Genomic DNA, 25,423 nt, shown 5'->3' on the forward strand with positions numbered 1-25,423 from the left:
TAGACTTCTGGTGCAGTAAGTTTATGTTTAGTATACAAAATACAGCATTTCTAGCATTATTCTATTTTAGACTTTAGTTTCCCTTCAATTGACTGTGCTTAGTACCCTCCCACACCACTCTGTATAAATTGCAGTAGAAGGAAAAAGTTGCTATATATTGAAGTGGAGTTGCTGCTGTAGATCAGGCTAAAGTCCAACAGGGCTTTAATATCTAAGACTTTTAAGTCATTAGATTGTAATAGATTTGAACTGACCCCCGTCTAATTTTGAAGCTATTAAAATGTACTTTTCTGTGCTGACATGTGGGAGTGCTGGGAGCCAGTACCAGCCTACACATGGATCCCACGAGTATGGCTTTTTTTATATATAAGCTAGATAGCATGTTTGTTTTTGTTGGAAACTCTTCTTGCCATAAGTTCTCTTGAAAGATCTTATCATAGCTTACTTATTGCTTTGTGTATGTGTGTCTGTCTATATGTTTGCACCTTGGTCTATGTACACATTCTACTTAAAAATTCCGGTAAAATTAATCTCTGAGAATATTAATGTATACTGTTACTACATCTATTGTAATTTTTCTCATCCTGAGATTATTTCCCTCAACAAAACACATTTGCTAATCATGTTTAGCAGAAATAGTTTCTCACACCTAGCACATCATGGTAGTTCTGCAAAGCCCATGATGCTTTCTCTGGTGGGCAGTCATATAGCAGGAAAAGGCTGCAAAATTTGCTACTTCACGAAATAATTGGTGTCGGTATGATCTGAGGAACAGGAACACCTCAGCGTGGAAAAGGGTTGCAAAGTTACTTTACTTTAGATAAAGGTCTTATGTTTTTATTGCTTATTATACTTAAAAATTCCTATCTCATCCATTTCACTTTAGGGCAGTGACACATGCTAAGATTCGGGGAGATTAGTCACCCAGCAACAAATCTCCTATTCTTCGTGCACTAATCTAACCGAACTGCCTTCCCGCTGGCTAGAATATAAATTGCCGGCAGGATGGCACTCGGAGCGTTTCGTTTTCCCAAGTCGCCCAAAGTTTCCTCGAGAGGCAACTTCGGGTGACTGCAAATTGAAGAGTTCCAAGTACAATCCCACCAGCGATTTACATTCTAGCGGGCAGGAAGGCATTTCGGGGAGATTAGTCACCCGAAGAAGAGGTGATTTGTCGCTGGGCGACTAATCTCCCCAAAATCCCGCAGACTAGAATTTAAATCGCTGATGGGATGGCACTCGAAGCGTTTCATTTTCTGAAGTTTCCTCGTGAGGCAACTCAGTGCGGCTTCGGAAAACGAAGCGTTCCGAGTGCCATCCTACCCGCGATTTACATTCTAGCCAGTGGGAAAGCATTTCGGGGAGATTAGTCTCCCGAAGAAGAGGCGATTTGTCGCTGGGCAACTAATCTTCCTGGAATCTTAGTGCGTGTCACTGCCCTTAAACTAAAACCTACTTGACTATTAGATGTTTCATCGGAGTTTGATGTACCCAAACAGGAAACTGCTTGGTGACTTCTAAGGTGTTTCCATACAGATAGGGCATACCTTCTTTACTGTACAAACTCAGATATTTGATTTTATATTTGTGCTTCTGTGAAGAAGGCAGTCCTTCATTTTAAATCTATACAGTATATATATAATATATAGTATAAATATATATGAGAATGTGATAAATTGTAAAGTTCACTGGGGCAGAGAATGGTATGAATGATGTATAAGCTCTTTAAGCTTTTTATGCTTGTACTTTCTCTTCCATTGTGCTTTAATTTACATACAGTTTACCTTGTCATCTTCAATATTGTATGTATGTTCAACAAATGTTTATATTTTTATGATAACGCAGTGCAAAACATTACTGTGGCATTGTACAGATATCCCTGTGTGTCTCAGTGGTAAATGCGTCTCAGGTGGTCATTTGTTTCTTTCAGCTCAATCTGGCCAAACCCATTGAGGACCAGGGCCCTCTAGATGTGATTATACACAAACTGACAGATGTCATTCTTGAGGCTGACCAAAAAGACAGTGAGTCCATGCAGCTGGTGCAAAGGTTCCAGGTGGGTGACTGCTTTAGAGCATACATATCTATATATATCTATGTATATTTATATCTATATATCTATATATATGGAAATGTTACTAAATATTTGGTTTTAATTTGTTTTTAACATTGTATTAGAGTGGGGGTTCTGTTACATTGTAATTTATGTTAGTGTAGGGATTTTGGGGATAAATATTATGTTGTCTGGGATATGTATATCTGTCGTGCTTTGATGATGAGGTGGACACGTCATCTCTAATTGGCTAAAAAACTTGCTTTCCCGCCAATCTAGGTATTTAAAGCATTTGTATTGTTGTATTTGTTACTTTGAAAAAGGCCTCGGAGGAGGCCGAAACGTTAGACTTTTGCAATAAATTTTCTATAATTTTCATAAGTCCTGTGAGTGCGGATCTTATTTGTGCATGGAGATTGAAACTGTCGATACTGCACCCAGGCGTTTGAAACTATGTATCGAGAGTGCTGGCTTTATGGAGGACTGTATTGGATTAATTTAAGCCTGGCACCCGTGAGTTTTAAAATATGAAAACCAATGAATTTACCAAAATGCTAATACCTGGATTTGCTTGGTTATCCCTATTTGGACTGACGTTCCGAGATTTCTCCCAGGGGTCTCTAATGGTCTAGAAAGGGGACTCGCTACCTGATATTGGAACTGACTGTGAGTTTTGTTATGAGCCCACTACATCTACTTTCCGCAGTTGGAGGGATGGTCCGGACTGAGAGCCGTGAGCACTTTCCAATTACATCTATTACCCACAGCTGGAGGGGTGATTTGGATAGAGAGCCGCAAGCATGCTCCAACTACATCTATTACCCGCGGCGAGAGAGGCGAACCGGACTGAGAGCCGTAAGCAGGATTTCTTTATATTTTATTACCTACAGCTGGGGCGGCGCTCTGAACTGAGAGCCATAAACAAATGAAGCTGTCCAAATATGTGAGTACTTTCCAGCGGGGGCTTGGTCATGAGGATGGCCGGTAGCCGGCTCTGGGATTCACTTGCGGAGCATTGGCCTCTCGCGGCGCCTCCCGCCCCGAACCCTACCTGGCTGCGTAGTGTCCCCCAGCTGCTTCCGTTGGCAGCAGTGGGTACCTGGCATTCCTCAACACTGTGTGGTTCTGCCGTGTTGGTAAGCAAACATCAAGGGGTGAAAGTGGAACATCCACCGTTGCCTGACACACCGACGGGGGGACTGTGAACATTTTATTTCCGTATCAGTACTCACCACAGCATGAGTTTATTTATTCAACCTTTGACACTTTGGGGTTAATGGGGATTGATGGATACTTTGCGATCGGGATCATGAACTTTGGACACTTATGGCACATTAGATGTATTTTTTATTTTTATATACTTTTTATTTCTTTATTTTATGTCTCGTTAGATACTTCTATTATATATTGTTGATTAATATTTTGGGCACATATATGTGTATATATATAAAAAATTTTCCTAACTCCACATGGGTATTTTCAACCTTAGTATGGTTTTACACGGAGGATCGTTAGTGCAATATATGGATGTAGTTGGATATACATGTACATTCTGTACATATCTTAACATTAGGCTATATGGATACGGGTCACTGGGATAAAATGAATACAGCTCCCCTGGCTAGGTACGGTGCCGACCCTATAGTGAACATTAATAAATATAGTAATAGAGAATATCATTATGATTAACACCTTTACCATGTTCTGACAATATATTAAAGATGGTGGGCGGAATGTTGAGTTATAATGAGATCTAGCGGCAGAGAGAGGGGGTTCATATGATGATTAGAATGTTATTCAGTTTCAGTTATTTTAATAGTAACATCGAATATATATATATATATGCAGAGTTAGCCCCTGGATTGACCTTCCACCCTTATTCAAACCTTGATATTTTTCGTAACCGCTTACTATTTAGTTAACAAATGTGGCAACAAATTGGAAATGTTACTAAATATTTGGTTTTAATTTGTTTTTAACATTGTATTAGAGTGGGGGTTCTGTTACATTGTAATTTATGTTAGTGTAGGGATTTTGGGGATAAATATTATGTTGTCTGGGATATGTATATCTGTCGTGCTTTGATGATGAGGTGGACACGTCATCTCTAATTGGCTAAAAAACTTGCTTTCCCGCCAATCTAGGTATTTAAAGCATTTGTATTGTTGTATTTGTTACTTTGAAAAAGGCCTCGGAGGAGGCCGAAACGTTAGACTTTTGCAATAAATTTTCTATAATTTTCATAAGTCCTGTGAGTGCGGATCTTATTTGTGCATGGAGATTGAAACTGTCGATACTGCACCCAGGCGTTTGAAACTATGTATCGAGAGTGCTGGCTTTATGGAGGACTGTATTGGATTAATTTAAGCCTGGCACCCGTGAGTTTTAAAATATGAAAACCAATGAATTTACCAAAATGCTAATACCTGGATTTGCTTGGTTATCCCTATTTGGACTGACGTTCCGAGATTTCTCCCAGGGGTCTCTAATGGTCTAGAAAGGGGACTCGCTACCTGATATTGGAACTGACTGTGAGTTTTGTTATGAGCCCACTACATCTACTTTCCGCAGTTGGAGGGATGGTCCGGACTGAGAGCCGTGAGCACTTTCCAATTACATCTATTACCCACAGCTGGAGGGGTGATTTGGATAGAGAGCCGCAAGCATGCTCCAACTACATCTATTACCCGCGGCGAGAGAGGCGAACCGGACTGAGAGCCGTAAGCAGGATTTCTTTATATTTTATTACCTACAGCTGGGGCGGCGCTCTGAACTGAGAGCCATAAACAAATGAAGCTGTCCAAATATGTGAGTACTTTCCAGCGGGGGCTTGGTCATGAGGATGGCCGGTAGCCGGCTCTGGGATTCACTTGCGGAGCATTGGCCTCTCGCGGCGCCTCCCGCCCCGAACCCTACCTGGCTGCGTAGTGTCCCCCAGCTGCTTCCGTTGGCAGCAGTGGGTACCTGGCATTCCTCAACACTGTGTGGTTCTGCCGTGTTGGTAAGCAAACATCAAGGGGTGAAAGTGGAACATCCACCGTTGCCTGACACACCGACGGGGGGACTGTGAACATTTTATTTCCGTATCAGTACTCACCACAGCATGAGTTTATTTATTCAACCTTTGACACTTTGGGGTTAATGGGGATTGATGGATACTTTGCGATCGGGATCATGAACTTTGGACACTTATGGCACATTAGATGTATTTTTTATTTTTATATACTTTTTTATTTCTTTATTTTATGTCTCGTTAGATACTTCTATTATATATTGTTGATTAATATTTTGGGCACATATATGTGTATATATATAAAAAATTTTCCTAACTCCACATGGGTATTTTCAACCTTAGTATGGTTTTACACGGAGGATCGTTAGTGCAATATATGGATGTAGTTGGATATACATGTACATTCTGTACATATCTTAACATTAGGCTATATGGATACGGGTCACTGGGATAAAATGAATACAGCTCCCCTGGCTAGGTACGGTGCCGACCCTATAGTGAACATTAATAAATATAGTAATAGAGAATATCATTATGATTAACACCTTTACCATGTTCTGACAATATATTAAAGATGGTGGGCGGAATGTTGAGTTATAATGAGATCTAGCGGCAGAGAGAGGGGGTTCATATGATGATTAGAATGTTATTCAGTTTCAGTTATTTTAATAGTAACATCGAATATATATATATATATGCAGAGTTAGCCCCTGGATTGACCTTCCACCCTTATTCAAACCTTGATATTTTTCGTAACCGCTTACTATTTAGTTAACAAATGTGGCAACAAATTGGAAATGTTACTAAATATTTGGTTTTAATTTGTTTTTAACATTGTATTAGAGTGGGGGTTCTGTTACATTGTAATTTATGTTAGTGTAGGGATTTTGGGGATAAATATTATGTTGTCTGGGATATGTATATCTGTCGTGCTTTGATGATGAGGTGGACACGTCATCTCTAATTGGCTAAAAAACTTGCTTTCCCGCCAATCTAGGTATTTAAAGCATTTGTATTGTTGTATTTGTTACTTTGAAAAAGGCCTCGGAGGAGGCCGAAACGTTAGACTTTTGCAATAAATTTTCTATAATTTTCATAAGTCCTGTGAGTGCGGATCTTATTTGTGCATGGAGATTGAAACTGTCGATACTGCACCCAGGCGTTTGAAACTATGTATCGAGAGTGCTGGCTTTATGGAGGACTGTATTGGATTAATTTAAGCCTGGCACCCGTGAGTTTTAAAATATGAAAACCAATGAATTTACCAAAATGCTAATACCTGGATTTGCTTGGTTATCCCTATTTGGACTGACGTTCCGAGATTTCTCCCAGGGGTCTCTAATGGTCTAGAAAGGGGACTCGCTACCTGATATTGGAACTGACTGTGAGTTTTGTTATGAGCCCACTACATCTACTTTCCGCAGTTGGAGGGATGGTCCGGACTGAGAGCCGTGAGCACTTTCCAATTACATCTATTACCCACAGCTGGAGGGGTGATTTGGATAGAGAGCCGCAAGCATGCTCCAACTACATCTATTACCCGCGGCGAGAGAGGCGAACCGGACTGAGAGCCGTAAGCAGGATTTCTTTATATTTTATTACCTACAGCTGGGGCGGCGCTCTGAACTGAGAGCCATAAACAAATGAAGCTGTCCAAATATGTGAGTACTTTCCAGCGGGGGCTTGGTCATGAGGATGGCCGGTAGCCGGCTCTGGGATTCACTTGCGGAGCATTGGCCTCTCGCGGCGCCTCCCGCCCCGAACCCTACCTGGCTGCGTAGTGTCCCCCAGCTGCTTCCGTTGGCAGCAGTGGGTACCTGGCATTCCTCAACACTGTGTGGTTCTGCCGTGTTGGTAAGCAAACATCAAGGGGTGAAAGTGGAACATCCACCGTTGCCTGACACACCGACGGGGGGACTGTGAACATTTTATTTCCGTATCAGTACTCACCACAGCATGAGTTTATTTATTCAACCTTTGACACTTTGGGGTTAATGGGGATTGATGGATACTTTGCGATCGGGATCATGAACTTTGGACACTTATGGCACATTAGATGTATTTTTTATTTTTATATACTTTTTTATTTCTTTATTTTATGTCTCGTTAGATACTTCTATTATATATTGTTGATTAATATTTTGGGCACATATATGTGTATATATATAAAAATTTTCCTAACTCCACATGGGTATTTTCAACCTTAGTATGGTTTTACACGGAGGATCGTTAGTGCAATATATGGATGTAGTTGGATATACATGTACATTCTGTACATATCTTAACATTAGGCTATATGGATACGGGTCACTGGGGATAAAATGAATACAGCTCCCCTGGCTAGGTACGGTGCCGACCCTATAGTGAACATTAATAAATATAGTAATAGAGAATATCATTATGATTAACACCTTTACCATGTTCTGACAATATATTAAAGATGGTGGGCGGAATGTTGAGTTATAATGAGATCTAGCGGCAGAGAGAGGGGGTTCATATGATGATTAGAATGTTATTCAGTTTCAGTTATTTTAATAGTAACATCGAATATATATATATATATGCAGAGTTAGCCCCTGGATTGACCTTCCACCCTTATTCAAACCTTGATATTTTTCGTAACCGCTTACTATTTAGTTAACAAATGTGGCAACAAATTGGAAATGTTACTAAATATTTGGTTTTAATTTGTTTTTAACATTGTATTAGAGTGGGGGTTCTGTTACATTGTAATTTATGTTAGTGTAGGGATTTTGGGGATAAATATTATGTTGTCTGGGATATGTATATCTGTCGTGCTTTGATGATGAGGTGGACACGTCATCTCTAATTGGCTAAAAAACTTGCTTTCCCGCCAATCTAGGTATTTAAAGCATTTGTATTGTTGTATTTGTTACTTTGAAAAAGGCCTCGGAGGAGGCCGAAACGTTAGACTTTTGCAATAAATTTTCTATAATTTTCATAAGTCCTGTGAGTGCGGATCTTATTTGTGCATGGAGATTGAAACTGTCGATACTGCACCCAGGCGTTTGAAACTATGTATCGAGAGTGCTGGCTTTATGGAGGACTATATATCTATATATCTATATATATATATATATATATATATATATATATATATATATAATGCATATACATTATATATTCAGAGTGGCACTGGTTAATCTGGATCCCCAAACATCCCATGTTTCCCTTCAATAAGTGATAAATAAAGGATGAATATCAAAGATTGGTATAATATTTTCTATATACACGTATATATGTGTTTATTGCTAACTTTTTTTTATATTTAACTTTAGTGCAAGGCTAAGGGGGTTCTATATCTATTTAACTGAAAAGCACTCCGACCAAATACAAACAGACCTTTTCTCCATATTTATTAATACATTTTCAAATTTTTTTTCTTGTATGGAAAAAGTCACTATAAAATAGTGAAAAGAAATCCGAATCCTACGATTTTTTTCAGATTTTGCATTTGAAACCTATGATTTTCTTAGAAAATCACCCGAAAGTTATGTTTTTTCCGGAAACCCAGCGCAACTCCGAAAATCTTCCCATTGTTAACGGGATATCTGCCATTGACTTTTACATGTTTTTGGAACATTGGAGCTTAATAAATAACTTCCTTAATGATTACTTGTAAAATCAGTTTTACATTGTTTTATCCTAAAGATGTCCAGTGTGTTATTCTGCATGAGAAATTCTATTTATTTGTGTTTAAGGTGTAGTTCACTTTGTATTATGTAGATAATTGCAGTCTAAAACAATATTTCAGAATTTAAACTTATCTGGTGCTTTTTTTCTCCTTACCCTAGCTTTCAATAAAGGCAATACTTTAAATATAAGATGGCTAGCAGAAGGGATATTCTAAGAATCAAGATTAGTTCTGCTTTGACTCTTGGGGACCCTTTGGATAAGAACCCGCAAAACTAGAATACTTTCACAGTCATGGGCAGGGAGCATGAACAGCACTAGATTTATATTCAGCACTGCCCTGGGCACTTCACCCCTAGCTGCCCCTCTCTTGCCCAGTTGTCTGTGTGCATGTGTCAATTGAATTGGAGTTGGTTATCCCCTTAGCTGAGGGTCTAGAATTTGTTTTTTAGATATATATATATATATACTGTATGATATAGACACCTGAAAGCTTCTGTCCTAGGCATGGTCCTTCATGCCATGGGTTTTTAAAGGAAATGAAGATCTGTGACAGTGAGCTGCACCTGCTAGGTATGTGCTGCTGAAACCAATTATCAGAGCTTGGAACTCATACAGACGCAAGTTGTCAGGATTCAAACCTTGGTCTGTGTAGAAATCTACAGGCAAACTTCCTTGTTGAGCCACTGGAGGCTTTTGCAGATCATCATTGCTGATAATCCTGAAAAAGTATGCTACCTCCCCTGTTTTATTTGTCTCTGTCTCTAATCTTGTGGTCAGTTGCCAGCAGTCCAGACAACAAGGGCCTATATATACGGAACACATTTTAGGACATCCTACGGCGAAATACCTGTCCTCCATGCAATGTCCTCTTTCCTCAGCACTCAGCCTTCCGCTTTACCACTTCATCCCTCCACACTTCGCCCTCCACTCTCCCCCCTCAGAACTCTCTTTTCATCCGTCAGTCTTCTCTATAAGCTTCTAAAGTGGTGAGCGAGCATTTTCAGTCCGAGAAAGCGGAAATGTGTTTAAAACATCTCTATAATAATACTTGCAAAGTGCGGAGGGATGAAGAGGCAGGGAGGGGGGAGGGAAGAGGGCAGAGGACTGAAGGCGGAAGATTGAGGGCTGAGTTCGTATGGCTGACGGCTGAGAAGGGAGGGTAGAGGACAGAGGTATGACTGCAGATTTGGAGGATGAGTGACGGTAAAAGCACCCGATGCGGCTTTCCTAAGCGGCAGGACATCGAATGGAGGACAGGTATTTTGCTGGAGGATGTCCTGAAATGCCTTCCGTATATATTTAACCCAGCCACCTTTTCCTTCTCGTTGCTGAAACCCTGAGCCATTGCTGTATTCCAAATTACTTGTTCTTGAGTTCCTGAGTGTGTCCATTCTGCTTATTATCCTTACGCTCCATACTTAATCTCCTGGTTTTGACCCCCGGCTTTATTGTGTGGACTTCTTGTTGCCTGCCACCTGTACTGAACTTCAGACTATACAGCGGTATCACAACTTGCCTGCCCTGACCTCTGATAATGTTGTAAGGACTTGCCTTTCAGACTGCTGTTACTCATCTGTTCATCTTTATTTTATTCTCATTAAGCATTTATGGTGCACAGTTATTTTATTCCTGGTTTGTCAAAGCACCTAGCTTTTGTACATTGGTTTACCAAGAATATAGGCCCCTGTGTGCCAGTCAGGAGCATGTAAACTGCTTTTATTGCATAGAGACAACTGTCTTTTCAAGTAAATCGCCCTACTCACAATATTTCCAATGGCAGTTTTAGTCTAAATGGCTGACCCTTCACAAAGCAATAACTTTTAACATGGCAGAACTTTTATTTTCCATAGCATGACCGCAGTTTGCCAGTTTGTTTACAAGTGTGGTCTATTTTACAGAGCCTTTTGTTATGATGATGCTTTATACATAAAATGCACAATTGCAATTTTTAATTATGCATGTAACTTGTACACAACTGGCCCATCTTTTTTCTCTTTTGTGATCTATTTGAACCAATCTTGATTTTTACAGGACTATATAGAAGCCCACCCTGAAACAATAATACTTGATCCATTGCCTGCAATTAGAACATTGCTGGACCGCTCAAAATCTTATGAGCTAATTCGCAGAATTGAGGTCTACATGAAAGGTACGTTTCTTTATTGTATCCATGCATGACAGGATGCCCAAATTTAAGGGCTCTTTAGTAATTGTCTGTATGGAGTGAGGGACTCAAATATTCCTGCATTATAGAGGCAAAGGTGTGTTTATGATGGTAGCTCTGTAACCACACATTGAGATTCCAATCCTTCCAGAGAACTTTGGCTTTGTGTATTACACATTTATCATTATACTTATTATTACATTTTACAGGTATGGGACCAGTTATCCAGAATGCTTGGGACCTGGGGCTTTCTGTAATTTGGATCTTCATACCTTAAGTCTACAAAACCATTTTGTAAACATTCAATAAACTCAATAGGTAGGTTCTGCTTCCAATAAGGATTAATTATACAGGTAGGGGATCCATTTTAGGGAAACCCAAACCCAAAGCTCCAAATTACAGAATGGTCTTTTCCCATAGACTCCATTTTAACCAAATAATCAAAATTTTTAAAAATAACTTCCTTTTTCTCTGTAGTAATAAAACAGTATCTTGTACTTGATCCAAACAAAGATATAATTAATCCTTCATGGAAGTAAAACCAGACGATTTGGTTTATTTAATGTTTACATGATTTTCTAGTACAAAATCTGTGTATCGCTGTTCAGCGCTGGCCCGTCCACAAGACTCGCCACACTTCATCTTTGAAAAAGCGGCTTTATTCAGATTGCAAAAAGTGATAACAGGCAGTGGGTAAGTGGTGCGAACTAACGCGTTTCGTGCCCTCTCTATTGGCACTTCATCAGAGTTTCTGATGTTATCACTTTTTGCAATCTGAATAAAGCCGCTTTTTCAAAGATGAAGTGTGGCGAGTCTTGATGTGGACGGGCCAGCGCTGAACAGCGATACACAGATTTTGTACTGCAGATGCCGGCTTGGAGTTGCCGGAGTATCGCGAGAGCTGCGGCCGAGACGCCACAAGGAAGGGTGAGCTCCGCTTTAATCTTTCATCACCCGTGTTTCTGTTTCATATGATTTTCTAGTAGGCTGAAGTTATGAAGATCCAAATTATGGAGAGATCTGTTATCCGGAAAGCCCCAGGTCCCGAGCATTCTGGAAAACAGGTACCATACCTGTACTGCCCTTTTTATGTGTTTTTACAAAACAACATAGGTATGGGATCTGTTATCTGGAAACCATTACTCAGAAACTCCAAATTACTGAAAGGCTGTCTCCCATAGACTCCCATAGTTGCTAATACGCCAGAGATGCTACTGAGAAATGTATCAACTAAATGTTGCAAAATTGTAACAGTTCAGAGCCTGCACCTGAATAACTGAGCTGCCAGACTGAAACATCAGAGACACTAAAGGTGGCAACAGATGAAAAGATCCGCAAGTTTGGCGATATCGCCAAACAAGCCAATCTTTCCCCGATATGCCACTAACGGGCATGGCTATATCGGGGGTAATTTGAACGTTCAGCCCTATGAGAGAACAATGGGCTCCGGCGGGATCATTAGGGACAAAATCAAACCTGTCCGATCAACCAAACGACTGATCTCCGCCGGACGAAAAATGTCGGGACTCTCCACACACGGTCCGAAAATCGTACGAATCCTCGATTCTTACAATTTGATCTTTGCGTCTATGGCCACCTTTACAGTGAACTTAAAACTTGGATAAATAATGTAAAGTAATTGAAAAAAGTCTTTATTCCTGGGGAACAATCTAAAAACAACTTAATTAAAAAAAGTGTTTTGAAGGTGAACAACCCCTTTAATATGAAATTACATATACCATGGATGTTTTAATTGATATTTATACTGGATCTGAATTCATTTTCAATTATTATTATATAATACTTCTTCTAAAGGGAAAATTGTACCGTTTATTTTTATAAGCATCCGTTATTATATTGTATAAGAGAAACCTACAGAAGTGCCAGATTACTAGGAATATATTACTGCTTCTTTACTGCTGAAGTGTCATGAATTGGTACTCCCTACACGTGTGACTCTTTTATAGTAAAAACATCTCTTGGAAAACGAATGATGTTCTTTTTTCATTTCTCATCAGAACTTTCTACTTCTGGTTTTCGTGTTTTTGTCTGTCCTTGCTCTATTTTGGATCACAATCCATTTATACATAACTTGTCCTTTATTTCAAACTATTTCAAACTATTTCAAACTTATTTCAAACTATAATAATTACCCAGTCTCTTTGGCTATGTTCTAAAAAAAATACAAGTCTAGAAGACTGCTTTTAGTCCATGTAAGAAAAGACAAAGGGCTGTTTTAAACTCCACAGTATACAGCATTTGGATTTATGTTGCACTTTATTTTTGGGGTATGCAGTGACTTGAAATATGCTTTGTATAAGTCTGTCCAAAGATAATTGTAGTGGAATTAACCAGTAGCTGCTTCTTAGTGCCTTGGATTGCAGAACATGAAAAACTGTTTTTTTTCCCTGTCTGGAGCCTCTGTTGATTGCAAAAAAACCATAGAAAGCTTTTGCTACACACAGAAAAAAGTATTGTATGTGCATAAAGAGTAGTTTTGTGTAGAACGAGTGATTTTTGTTGAAACATAAAAGAACTTTTCAGGTTGGAATGAAATCACAGAGTAAGCTAAAAGTCTCAGCATATTTAGGATACAATGCATGCATGACTTAGTACATTTGAATACAAGTACTGCATGCAGGTAGTAGAGAGTAAGCATTCATGGGGACTTGTCCTAACAAAGTATGTTAGAACTTATAACTATAATAATAAGCACACCATCCGCATGCAACTGTTTTTTTATATATATATATATATATAATGCTGCTATGACTATGGGATAAAGTCTTCATAAATCTCATCACCCATGACGCAAAGTATTAAAATACTGAATTGCGCTCTCTACCCACAGATACACTCAAAGAATATATGTTTCCACCTCTAGCTTTTCTCAGTAGGAATTCATATTCATGAGCTTGTGTAGCTTTGTATCTGCGACTTTGCATAACTCACAACATACAGTAATAATAATAGGTCCTGACCTCTTTACTGGATATAGCAGGTATGCAGCATGTTTTGGTAATTTTCAGTGAATATTCTCCCCAACACATTTCACCAGCTTGTCACTCATGTTAGACACCACCTTTATTAAGAAGCATAAGCTTTGTTTGTATTGTATACAGAACTTTACAAGTTTTAGGATAAATGACGCGACATTTGTTGTTATAAAAACTTAATGGCATTCATTTACCTTCTCATAACTCAAAGGACAACGGTTCATTTTGTTGGCAAGCACTGATTACTGGCTGGGGCTGCCCAAGACAAGACAGCTCTGCAATGGTTGAGAAGAAAAAAATTACAGTAACCTTAAATTTAAATGTTGCAGAGTGATATTTAATACTTAAAATAAAAACAAAGAATCAAGGAAATAAAAAAAAATAAGACAATATTTGGCATGAAATGCAGAACTATTACGATCTTTCACTCTGGATATCGTGAAACGAAACTGCAAGTAACAATAGTGAACTGCTCTATTATCTATTGTTTTACAAAGCACCTTAACGAATCAGTCTGTTGCACTGTTTGGATATGAAGGAGAGGCCTTACTGGGGAGTATTTTTCTTGCTTGCTTTGCACTGCACAAAGTATGTAATATGTTTTTAGAAAACAGCCTGGTGCAATTTCCTCTTATACGAAAGTTTATATGGTAATGATGGGTGGCAGCAAATCAGTTTTGCACAAGGTTCCTGCTACCAAAATCCAATGAAGGTACTTCATAATAAGTTCCTTGAGCAATCAGTGGCTGACAGCCCAAAGTAAAAGCGTGAGTGCAGATTTTAAAGGAACAGCTCAGTAAAAAAAACTGGGTAAATAAATAGGCTGTGCAAAATAAAGCATGTTTTCAATATAGTATGTAATGTATAAAGGCTGGAGTGACTGGATGTCTAACATAATACGCAGAACACTACTTCCTGCTTTGCAGCTCTCTTGGTTTCCACTGATTGGTTACCAGGCAGTAGCCAATCAGTGACTTGAGTGGCCATATGGGTCATAACCGTTTGCTTTTGAATCTGAACTGCAAACTAACTGAACAGTTATGTCCCATGTGCCCCCCCCCCTTAAATTCACTGACTAACTCAGAGTTAGAGAGCTGCAAAGCAGGAAGTAGTGTTCTGGCTATTATGTTAGACATCCAGTCACTCCAGCCTTTATACATTACTTTTTTGGCTAACTATATTAGAATTTTTTTTTAATTTTGCACATTTATCTATTTTCCCAGTTTTTATTTTTCTACAAAAAGTAGATCTGGATATACCAGTAGATCTTTAGCTGGTAATCAGTAGATCTCAAGACACTGTCAACAAACAGCTTGTCTAAATTACCCTCCTGTTTCATGTTTTTCATTCAGATACTTATTACGTTCCAGTTACTTAAGAAATAGTTGTTTGTTAGCAATATTCATTTTCTCATGAACTAATCTAATATGGAAGTAATATTTTCCATGGAACAGAATGCGAACACCTTTATGGATGTAAAATGAGACAACATCACTAAAAGTAAACCCTGCATTAGTAAAGTATGGGCACTCCTGATTTAAAGCCTAACTGCCCATTGATTTCATGCAGTTTTATAAATGATCATTAGAATCAGCAGTTTGGTCGCTTTATCCAACAAATAACACTCATAGCTAGTGTTTATTGGCCTTTCAATATTCTTTATTGACCATTGTCATGACTTGCAGTATACCACCAGCTCAGTACAGGTATATTTCTTGTTGAATAAATCATTAAAAATTGGCTAAATCTAGCTCTAACCAGTTTTTAGCTTCGCCTCAAAGCATTAACACAGCATACAATACTTTCTAAGAATGGAATTTTGGAATTGTTTGCTTATACTCTCTAACCATTGTCAGAGGTATTATGCTAAAGTTCATATGAACTGAAGGCTTATGAATGTCCAGCCCTGTATTCTGCAATGTTATGAATGAATAAGCAAGGCGGGAAATATATCGTATTTTAGCGGAAATCTTGCAGTAAGTTCAGTTGCAAGTTTTAAAGGGGAAGGGGAATGAATGTTTCTTGTTCTCTGCTACTTTTGCAGTATTAAAGAGGAGTGGGACCCAAATAAGAGAAATAACTAAATAAAATTTTGCCTAATAAAAGACAATGAATTCTAAGAAACTTTCCACTAGAATTTCATATGATTAATTATTTTTAACTTCCGTTAAAAGCAGTAGCTGTCCGGCCCTTTCCGTTCTCTTCACTGCTTATCCTGACTACATGTACCATTAAAATAATGTTTTGAAAACTCAATTCCCGTTCTTCATTGGCTGGATCCAGTGTCTGACTGGGATGCCAGGGGCCCACTAGAAAACCTTAGACTGTGGACCCACTTTCCAAACTATTATTCCTCCTCTCCTCACTTGTCCTCTTTATTCTCCTACATACTATACTGTATTCTTCCATCATTAAAGGAATTGTTCAGTGTAAAAATAAACACTGGGTAAATAGATAGGCTGTGCAAAATAAAAAATGTTTCTAATATAGTTAGTTAGCCAAAAATGTAATGTATAAAGGCTGGAGTGATTTGATGTATAACAAGTCAGTCAGATCACTACTTCCTGCTTTTCAGCTCTCTTGGTTTACACTGACTGGTTACCCTGGCTACCAGGCAGTAACCAATCAGAGACTTGAGGGGGGGCCACATGGGTCATATCTGTTGCTTTTGAATCTGAGCTGAATGCTGAGGATTTAAAAGCAACTGAACAGAAATGTACCATGTGGCCCCCCTTCAAGTCGCTGACTAGCTCAGAGTTATAGAGCTGAAAAGTTGGATTCTGGCTGTTTTATTAGACATCTGTTCACTCCAGCCTTTATATATTACATTTTTGGCTAACTACCGTATATACTCGTGTATAAGCCGACCCGTGTATAAGCCGAGGTACCTAATTTTACCTACAAAAACTGGGAAAACGTATTGACTCGCGTATAAGCCTAGGGTGAGAAATAAAGCTAAAGACTCTCTGTGTCTCACTTCTGTGTGCTGTGCTCACTGAAACAACACTTCAGTGACAGCTCTCAGAGTCACGTGACTCCCCTCCCCCTCCTCACCTGCAGGTCCTGTACAGAGATCTCCATGTTGGTGAGGTACAGGTAAGGGACTCCACTGCCGGCTCCCTTAAGTATGCTTAAGTATGCTTAAAGCGATTCTGACACGTTCCTATAAAAATCATAGGAACGTGTCAGTATGAAGAAAATTCTGCACATAAAATATTTCTGCAATATTATGCTGCACATACCGGTAAAATATTTCCTGCAAAGGCCCCCCCCCCGCAAATCCGCCCCCAGCCCTGCGCACCTTTCTCAGCCGAATCGGTTCCTGCACTGACTGATCTTCCGGGTTGCTTCACTGACGCAGGGCTGGGGGCGGAGCGATCCTTCCATAGGCTGAGCACATACCGGTAAAATATTTCCTGCAAAGGCCCCCCCCGCAAATCCGCCCCCAGCCCTGCGCACCTTTCTCAGCCGAATCGGTTCCTGCACTGACTGATCTTCCGGGTTGCTTCACTGACGCAAGGCTGGGGGCGGAGCGATCCTTCCATATAAGGATCGCTCCGCCCCCAGCCCAGCGTTTTTCAGCTTGTTTTGGGTGCTGAAAAACGCGGCTTATACGCGAGTATATACGGTAACTATATTAGAAACATTTTTTATTTTGCACAGCCTATCTATTTACCCAGTTTTTATTTTCACACTGAACTATTCCTTTAAGCCCCTTAAAGAAATAGGGAATGACCATGAAATAGGCCAAATGGTTAGAAGCAAGAGGCCCACTGACACCTGGGCCCACTGGGAGTTTTCTTGGTGGACCAGTCCGACACTGTCTGGATCTGTTACTAACAGAATCTGCAAGGCATTTGTATCCCAGATACTAAGATGTTTCATGGAAAAGTTAGAGCAGAGAGACAGTTCTATTATTTGTAAGGGAATTTGTAATACTGGGAGCTTTACTGTCACTGGTTTTGTGAATCTTTTTGTTCTTTAGTGTGTTGAGATCTGTGTTTTCTTGCAAAGAGGAGAATAGCCTGTTTTACTGGATGACCAATCTTATCTGCCAAACTTTTTGATTTTGTATTGAATTTTGTAATTTATATAAATCTTATCCCTAACAAGTGTGATCTCATCTATTGAACTTTCCAGGGCCAGATTGTACGGGACTTTTTTGATCAATATAAATCTCAACTTCAGTAGGTGCAGCCTCACCTGCTGAACTTTACACAGGACAGATTTATCAAATATAAAACTCTTCCTGTTCAGATTACACTGTCACGTTGCTTTCAGAAAGCCTTACACAGTCAGTCTTCTGTGCCACCTAGATTTCCACCTGTAATGCCATCATTTTATGATGGTCTTTTTTGAACCCCTTCTATGAATTTTAAGATGTTTTAGAGTCATAACTTATTGACTCATGTTGTTCCTGAGAATACATGGGGAGATCAATACAACCCACAACTCTTTTATTAAATCAAGGGCTAATCACGTTGATCTTGTCACAGTCAGATATACATCTTCCCTGCGTGAATGGAGCAAACAGAGCTACACCTCTGTATACAGTATGTATTTATTTAATGGTGCTACAGGCAGAGGTAGGTAGCATGTGGGTAACCCTGGGAATATTTCCCCTGCACAAATTAAAGGAATGCCAGGGATCACAAGCCATGGGGACACCTGCACACCGTGTGTGGGCTTTAAAGATGTAGTTACGCACTTACTCAAGAAGATGTCAAATTAAGTTTTGCTTAATCTATTTATAAAGGTTTTAGCTTATGTTAAGCTTAGTAATGTCTAATTATCATAGTCAATAAAAAATATAAAAAGCATTTTAAAACGCCATTAATAAACATTTGGCAAAAAATTAACAGATATTACTTAGAATAAACACTAAGAACATTTGCTGAATATGAACAGACATTGAACTCTCTGAAATGTGTACATTTTACCTTCTACATAAATACATTCAGCTCACACATGCCTTTAATGCTTAGTTATCCATGCTTAGTTCAGTAGACAGCTCTGTCTTTACTGACTACTTCATACTCCCAATGTTGTCAAGCTTGGTTTTTTAATTAATAAACTGTTTTGGGCAGGGCCCTCTTTACCGCTTGTACTTTTTTGTGTATGTTTCCTTATATGTTTAATGTATACACAGATTTATTGTGCAACACTTCAGAATATATTGGTGTTTTATATATACATGTTATTGCATATTATCCAGTTTACAGCAGACCCTGAAATCCACTGACCCAAAGCCATTTGAACTAGCAAGAGCCCACTTTTTTTAACTTACTTCCTGAACTAACTTGAACGGTGCACTTCAAAAGTGCTGGTATAATGGGGCCAACTATTTACTATACTGCTTGATCAAGAACCAGATAAAATAAATGAAGATGCCTTTTAAAATGCTATATGGAAATACTAAGCCATCTTGGAGCCATAAAAACCTCTAGGATGACATAACTTTTGTATTCCCTAAAATTCAATAAAGTTTAACTAAAAACATTAGCAGTGTGCATTAATAAGGCTCATTTATGAACCGTGGTGCTGTTCCCAAGAAAAGGCCATATATTTATTTGCCTTGATCCAAATTGTATTTATTTTTTTATTAACACTGTGCACCAATTTGGATCAGGTGCCTTATTTGGTGTATTAGGAATAAGGTGTAACATGCTGTGGGCTCAAGGCCCTGTACCTAACACTTGCCTTGACCTTTATTTGCTGAGAAGTTTATTTGAGCATTTGTCATTGAATAAAAAAACAGGCCTGTTAGGGTAGCACTACACGGGGGTTTTGACATCCGATACCTTCTGTTCCGACACGACGTGAGGAAGCGTCACGTCGGATGCGCCGGATCTAAGGTAAGTAATAGGAATGTCGGACGTGCATCTGACTGTCGTGACACGACTGTCTGATGCGAACGCTGCATGTTGCGTCTTCATCTGACAGTCGTGTTGTGTCGGATGCACGCTGCGACAATCCTATTTACCTTAGATTTGGCACATCTGACGTGACGCCTGCAATTCGTCGCATTGGAAAAGAAGGTATTGGATGTCAAAACGCCCATGTAGTTCTACCCCTAGTGCTGGACTCCACAAGCATTTTTTGTCGTATCGACGCTCCCGATAAAATGCACACGACAAGCTGGATGGAGTCACACGCGTGAAGATATCATTGGACTGAATGAAAAGTCGGAGGTAACAACTACATTACATCTGACGCGACACAGCTGTTGGATGTGGAAGCAGAAAGTATCGTCTTCATCCCACAGTCAGACCGTTTAGTTGGTAACTCAGACTTTTCATTCGGTCCAATTATATCTTCACGCATGCAACTACATCCGACTTGTCGTGTGCGTTTTGACGGCGGGCGTCGATCTGACGGGAAGCGCTTGTGGAGCTCTACCCTTAGAGCAAATTCGTAATTAATACAAGTTAATATGCAGCAAATTCAAAACCTTAACTCTAAACAGAACCACAGAACAGATGCATTTGACGTACTTAAAGCTCTTCCTGCTAATTTCAGACTGCAGTCTCCAGATTTGCATGGCCTTCTCTAGGAAGCGAGAATGTCAAACAGAAAAACAATGATGAAGCGCAGATCTAAGCATTTTGGTTTGCAGGGCTTTGAGAGCGAATGCTGCTGACTGCCCAATCACAGAGTGGTTTTCTCTGCAGTTCCCCATTTGACTAAACATTGATAATTTCAATGCATTTCTATATAAATAACATTTTAACATGTCAAGGTTTGTTAGCAAACAGGGAGAAAAATTATCTTGAATGTAAAAGATTGTGTTCAAACACAACTACATGTCAAAGCTCTTTCTGGAGGATCCTTTTTTTTATTCATTATGTTTTTTTCAATTCATGTTTGAAACAATCCATGAGCTGCCCCGAGCAACTTAGGTGTAATTTATTACCAATAGCTAAGTGACCAGATTTTCACCTAAATAAACAGCGAAATCCCTTTCCTGTGGTTAAAGCCTTAAATATTGGCAGCTATTCAACGTTATATCGGCAAATGCAGAGTAAACAGGGAACTGGATGCTTTACACGTAGTTTCACGTTATATTACCGGCAAACTCACTTGAGTTTAGGTGAAAATCACCTGTTGCAACTAATATTTGCAGATCATTCAGGACATGCTGTTACACTTTTTGAGTGAATATTACACAATAAATTCTTTTAGGATCTTTTTGTGAGTAATTTGAAAAAAAGCTAATTTTTTATGGCTTGAATTGCTACTGGTATTATTGTATTATTATTGGTATTTGTCAATCAATAGAATAACGCCAAGATTTACAGTCACATAATTCATTGTACCCAGTGAACTGAATGAGAATTGAACATTAGTTTAATAATTAGTGTTGTAACCCCCCCTCCCCCAAAAAAAGTCAGGACAAAATTCACGCTTAATACTATGTAGTTATAAAGCGCCAATATATTCCTCAGTTCTGTACAATATTCTGTACATATTCTGTACAGTTCTGTACAATAAATGGGTTTATCCGTTGAACATACAAATTTACACATAAAGCAGCCGATAACTGATACAAGAGGTGAAGTGGGCCATACTCAAAAGAGCTTACAATTAGGGATGGGCAAATTTGAGCCGTTTCGTCAAAAATTCGCCACCAGAGAATTGTCACCGACGCCCATTAAAGTCGAAATTCTATTTGACGCGCATCTTTTTTTTTTTTTTTGGACGCACACCACCATACAAGTCTATGGGCGTCATTTCCATGGCGAAACAAGGCGAAAAAATTCGCCCATCCCTCCTTACAATTTAAAATCAAAAGATTAACACCACTTTTTTAGGCAGAGGCTGACAAGAAGGCACTGTCCTTACCTCCTTTATGTTTCTACTACACATGAAAATGCATCATAGAAACCTGTTAATATGGCTTCATCCCTTTCATCAACATTTCTATTCTGTTTGTTTTCTCAAAACACATGCTTAACCCTAACCTAGACTGCACGTTATTTTCAGTACCCTGCAACTTCCAGGCCATTCAGAAGCACCAGCAGAATTTTCCATCTTTTCAAACCTACACCCCATTCTTTCTAGTTTAATTTACTTACACCTATAGTATATGTCTGACCTTGCCCACTCCTAGTTTTGGCCTTGAGTTGTATATCAGTATGCTATTCGTATTAGTATGCTATATGCAGGACTAGATGAGGGGGTTCCTGCACAACTGTCCCCCACAACTGTATGTGCATATGGGGAGAGCTGTTATATTAAGGATGCTATAAAAGCATAGACTATATTTTAGTGATGCTTATAACTGAAAGTATAATTTCTGTTCTTTCCCTGTGCAATATATGGCAGGAGTTAAGCAGCTGAAGGGTAATAATGGAAACTAATTTTGCACCTGCATTAGGGACATTTCCTGGTGGTGAAAAGCTGTTTATTTTAATCAAGTATATTTTAGAGCAGACATTTGTGAAGAGTCGTATCTTAAAAGTACCTCTTTATCCAGTAAACAATCTTTTATCCAGTCATCTAGCCAGCTTTAATGCAACCCCGAAATGAACTTTATATTCAATTTCTTGTGTTACGCACATTATTTTTCTCACCAAAGCATAACCGTACAATTATTCTCTTTATGGTGGTTTCATGGTCACAAAAATGACCACTTGTTGCTTATTTATTTATTTCCGGATGAGTCTAACACATTTACTCATTGCTTTACAGAGATTATACATTATATTCAGTTTGTACCACATTAATAAACCTGTTTGCCCCCCACTTTATATATTTTACAATTCCTACTGCACAACACACATACTTTTTAGTTTTGTGGTTGCAGTAAACTATATCTTCATGCGTTGCACACATCAATGTTCCCCAAATTTGCAGACACAAAAAACCCCTATAATCCCCATTTTTTTTTTTCAACTATACAAAAACGAATTGTTCATAAAATATATTTATTTCCAGCTGAAATGTATCATCATTTTTCATCTCAGTGCTGGTTTAAGAGCTAAGTGGATTCATATTTTGAGAGCTTGTATTTGGTGGGCAAATAGTGTAATGTAAAGTCCCTGTCTTTTTGTACTGATGTCACATTACGCAATAGGCGTATACTAAAGAAAGGTCTGAAATGTCCCTGTCTTTCATATGCATTTTTTTGTGACATAATATTTGACATTTATGGCTCTATAGAAGCAATAAGACTGTTGTATTCTATGCAGTGCAGAAAGACAAATGCCATTCACTGGTATGCACATAGTATTGTTAATACAAGAACCTGTTTTATGATGCCCATTATGGCAAGGAAAATCCCCATCAAATGATGTAACTTGAAATCAAGGACATGACTGTAAGTGTAATATGGCTCTTGCTGTAAGTGAATATTATGCACTGTTTATATCTGTGACTAATTGCTGTCTATCCTTCGTAATACCATAGGCTTCTCTTTGCATTAGCATTAAAGGCTGATGGGTGCAGAATGTGTATCTAAGCTTTATCTTCAGCATATAACTCCTCTGGGGATCATTTACCAAGTGCTAGAGCAGATGTCCCCAACTTTTTTTTACCCGTGAGCCACATTCAAAAGTAAAAAGAGTTGGGGAGCAACGCAAGCATGAAAAAGTCCCAAATAAGGGATGTGATTGGTTATTTGATAGCCCCTATGTGGACTGGCAGCCTACAGGAGGCTCTGCTTGGCACTATACTTCGATTTTATGCAACTAAAACTTGCTTCCAAGCCTGGAATTCAAAAATAAGCACCTAGTTTGAGGACACTGAGAGTAACTTTCAAGGGGTTGGAGAGCAGCATGTTGCTCACGAGCTACTGGTTGGATCACTGTGCAATAGTGATAAGAAGGGCAAAATCACCCCTGTTAGTACTCATTTACCCAGTATTTGAGTCTATCTTTGCTGCTCTCTGCACCTCTGTCCGTATTAATAATCTGGAGCAATTTGTAGAGCTCAGTGCTGGTAAGCATATGGCAACCCTGTCCTTACTTCTCGTACTTTGGCCATAGGGAGGTTTGAAAGGAGAAGACTCCATTGCACTGTGTGATTCCTTGTCCATCTGATCAATACACTTTCTTCAGCCTGCCCCTCTACTAAAAACAGGCTGTGCTCATGGGGGGAACACAGGTTCATTATTGAGTGGGAGACCTGCCCAATCCCTGCATGTACCCTTTCTTTTGTTGCCAAATTTTATATCACTTAAATTCTAATGCAGGGATCCCTTTAGAACCGTGAGCAACATTCAGAAGTAAAAGGAGTTGGGGAGCAACACTAGCATGAAAAATGTTCCTGGGGTGCAAAATAAGGGCTGTGATTGGCCATTTAGTAGTCCCTATGTGGCTTGTCAACCTACATTGAGGCTCTGTTTGGCAGTGCACCTGTTTTTTATGCAGCCAAAACTTGCCTCCAAGCCAGGAATTCAAAAATAAACACCTGCTTTGAGGGCACTGGGAGCAACATCCAAGGGGTTGGAGAGCAACATGTTGCTCACGAGCTACTGGTTGGGGATCACAGTTCTAATGAAACAAAAACTTGGCTGGCTTACTTTTTATATATGACACAAGCCACAAAAAAAGTCCTTTACGGCCATTAAACTTGTTTATAAATGTGTACATAAACATTTTCACAATCTAAGGAATCACTGCTTATGTTTGAGGCAGCTAACTAATGAGTAATATATCTAAAACTGATAATTTCCAATTTTAGCTCCCTTTTGGCTGTTCATGGGAATTACTTTTTATCCTCTGAAACCTGGGCCAAAGCCATTCTTCCCTGCTGTTTTTTTTTCTACTAATAGTTTATTTATGTTTCAAGTGAAATACACAGAGGAATTTTCTAGTAAAAAATAACCACAGTTCTAGTCCAGCCTCCCTTTTATTTAAATGTCACAAGTGTTTGGCACCAGAACAGATTTTTCTTTGGAAACTAAAATATTTATTTTTCACATTCTTATAAGGTGTAATGCAGAATTTATGAGACCAAGAATTGTACATTCACATTCAAAAATGAAATTTACAATGATTGAATCTCTTTAAATGTATATGAAGTGTGTTTTCAAAACATGATACTTCAAGGGCTAAATTGTAAGGGTCTATGCATAAACTGTATAAAGAGACCAGTATGTAGCTAAGTAACAGACATGAATTAGACCTGTGTAACTACAAGAAATGTAAAAGAAATATGGGTTACGCATGATCTTCCTAATCTGCACTATGTGTGGCACTGATAAAGTGTACAATCCAGTTTCTTGAACTGTCTTTACAAGTTTGCTATAAAAGCATTTGTCTAGTAAACGTTGGAGCACTTAATGCAGTCTGTGCTTGTCCTTCACTTTGTCTTTGATACACGTGGAAAGCAGCAATGTGGCCAGTCCCGCTGGTCTGTGCTTGATCAGGAGGCTTGGCTGACAAAATAATCTAAAATGTTTAGTTTAAAACAACAAGTACACCAAGGAGAACAAATGAGGACTAAAGCCAAGGTAAAGAAGTAGGCTACCACATAAGGCAACCACAGTCATTTAGCAGGGAAGATCTGTCTCCAAAGATGCCCCAGTAGCTCCCCAT

At 39.0% G+C, this 25,423-nt stretch overlaps 1 protein-coding gene across 1 annotated transcript in view; it reads left to right on the forward strand.

Annotated features, from left to right (window-relative positions):
- Positions 1–25,423, forward strand: part of itpk1.S (inositol-tetrakisphosphate 1-kinase S homeolog) — an 83,792-nt gene that overhangs the window by 31,042 nt on the left and 27,327 nt on the right. The window contains exons 4-5 of the mRNA XM_041574603.1: positions 1,931–2,056; positions 10,755–10,872. Of these exons, the coding sequence (XP_041430537.1) occupies positions 1,931–2,056; positions 10,755–10,872 (244 nt within the window). The remainder of the gene's footprint in view (positions 1–1,930; positions 2,057–10,754; positions 10,873–25,423) is intronic.

Source organism: Xenopus laevis, chromosome 8S (genome assembly GCF_017654675.1).
Source record: "Xenopus laevis strain J_2021 chromosome 8S, Xenopus_laevis_v10.1, whole genome shotgun sequence".
NCBI lineage: Eukaryota > Metazoa > Chordata > Amphibia > Anura > Pipidae > Xenopus > Xenopus laevis.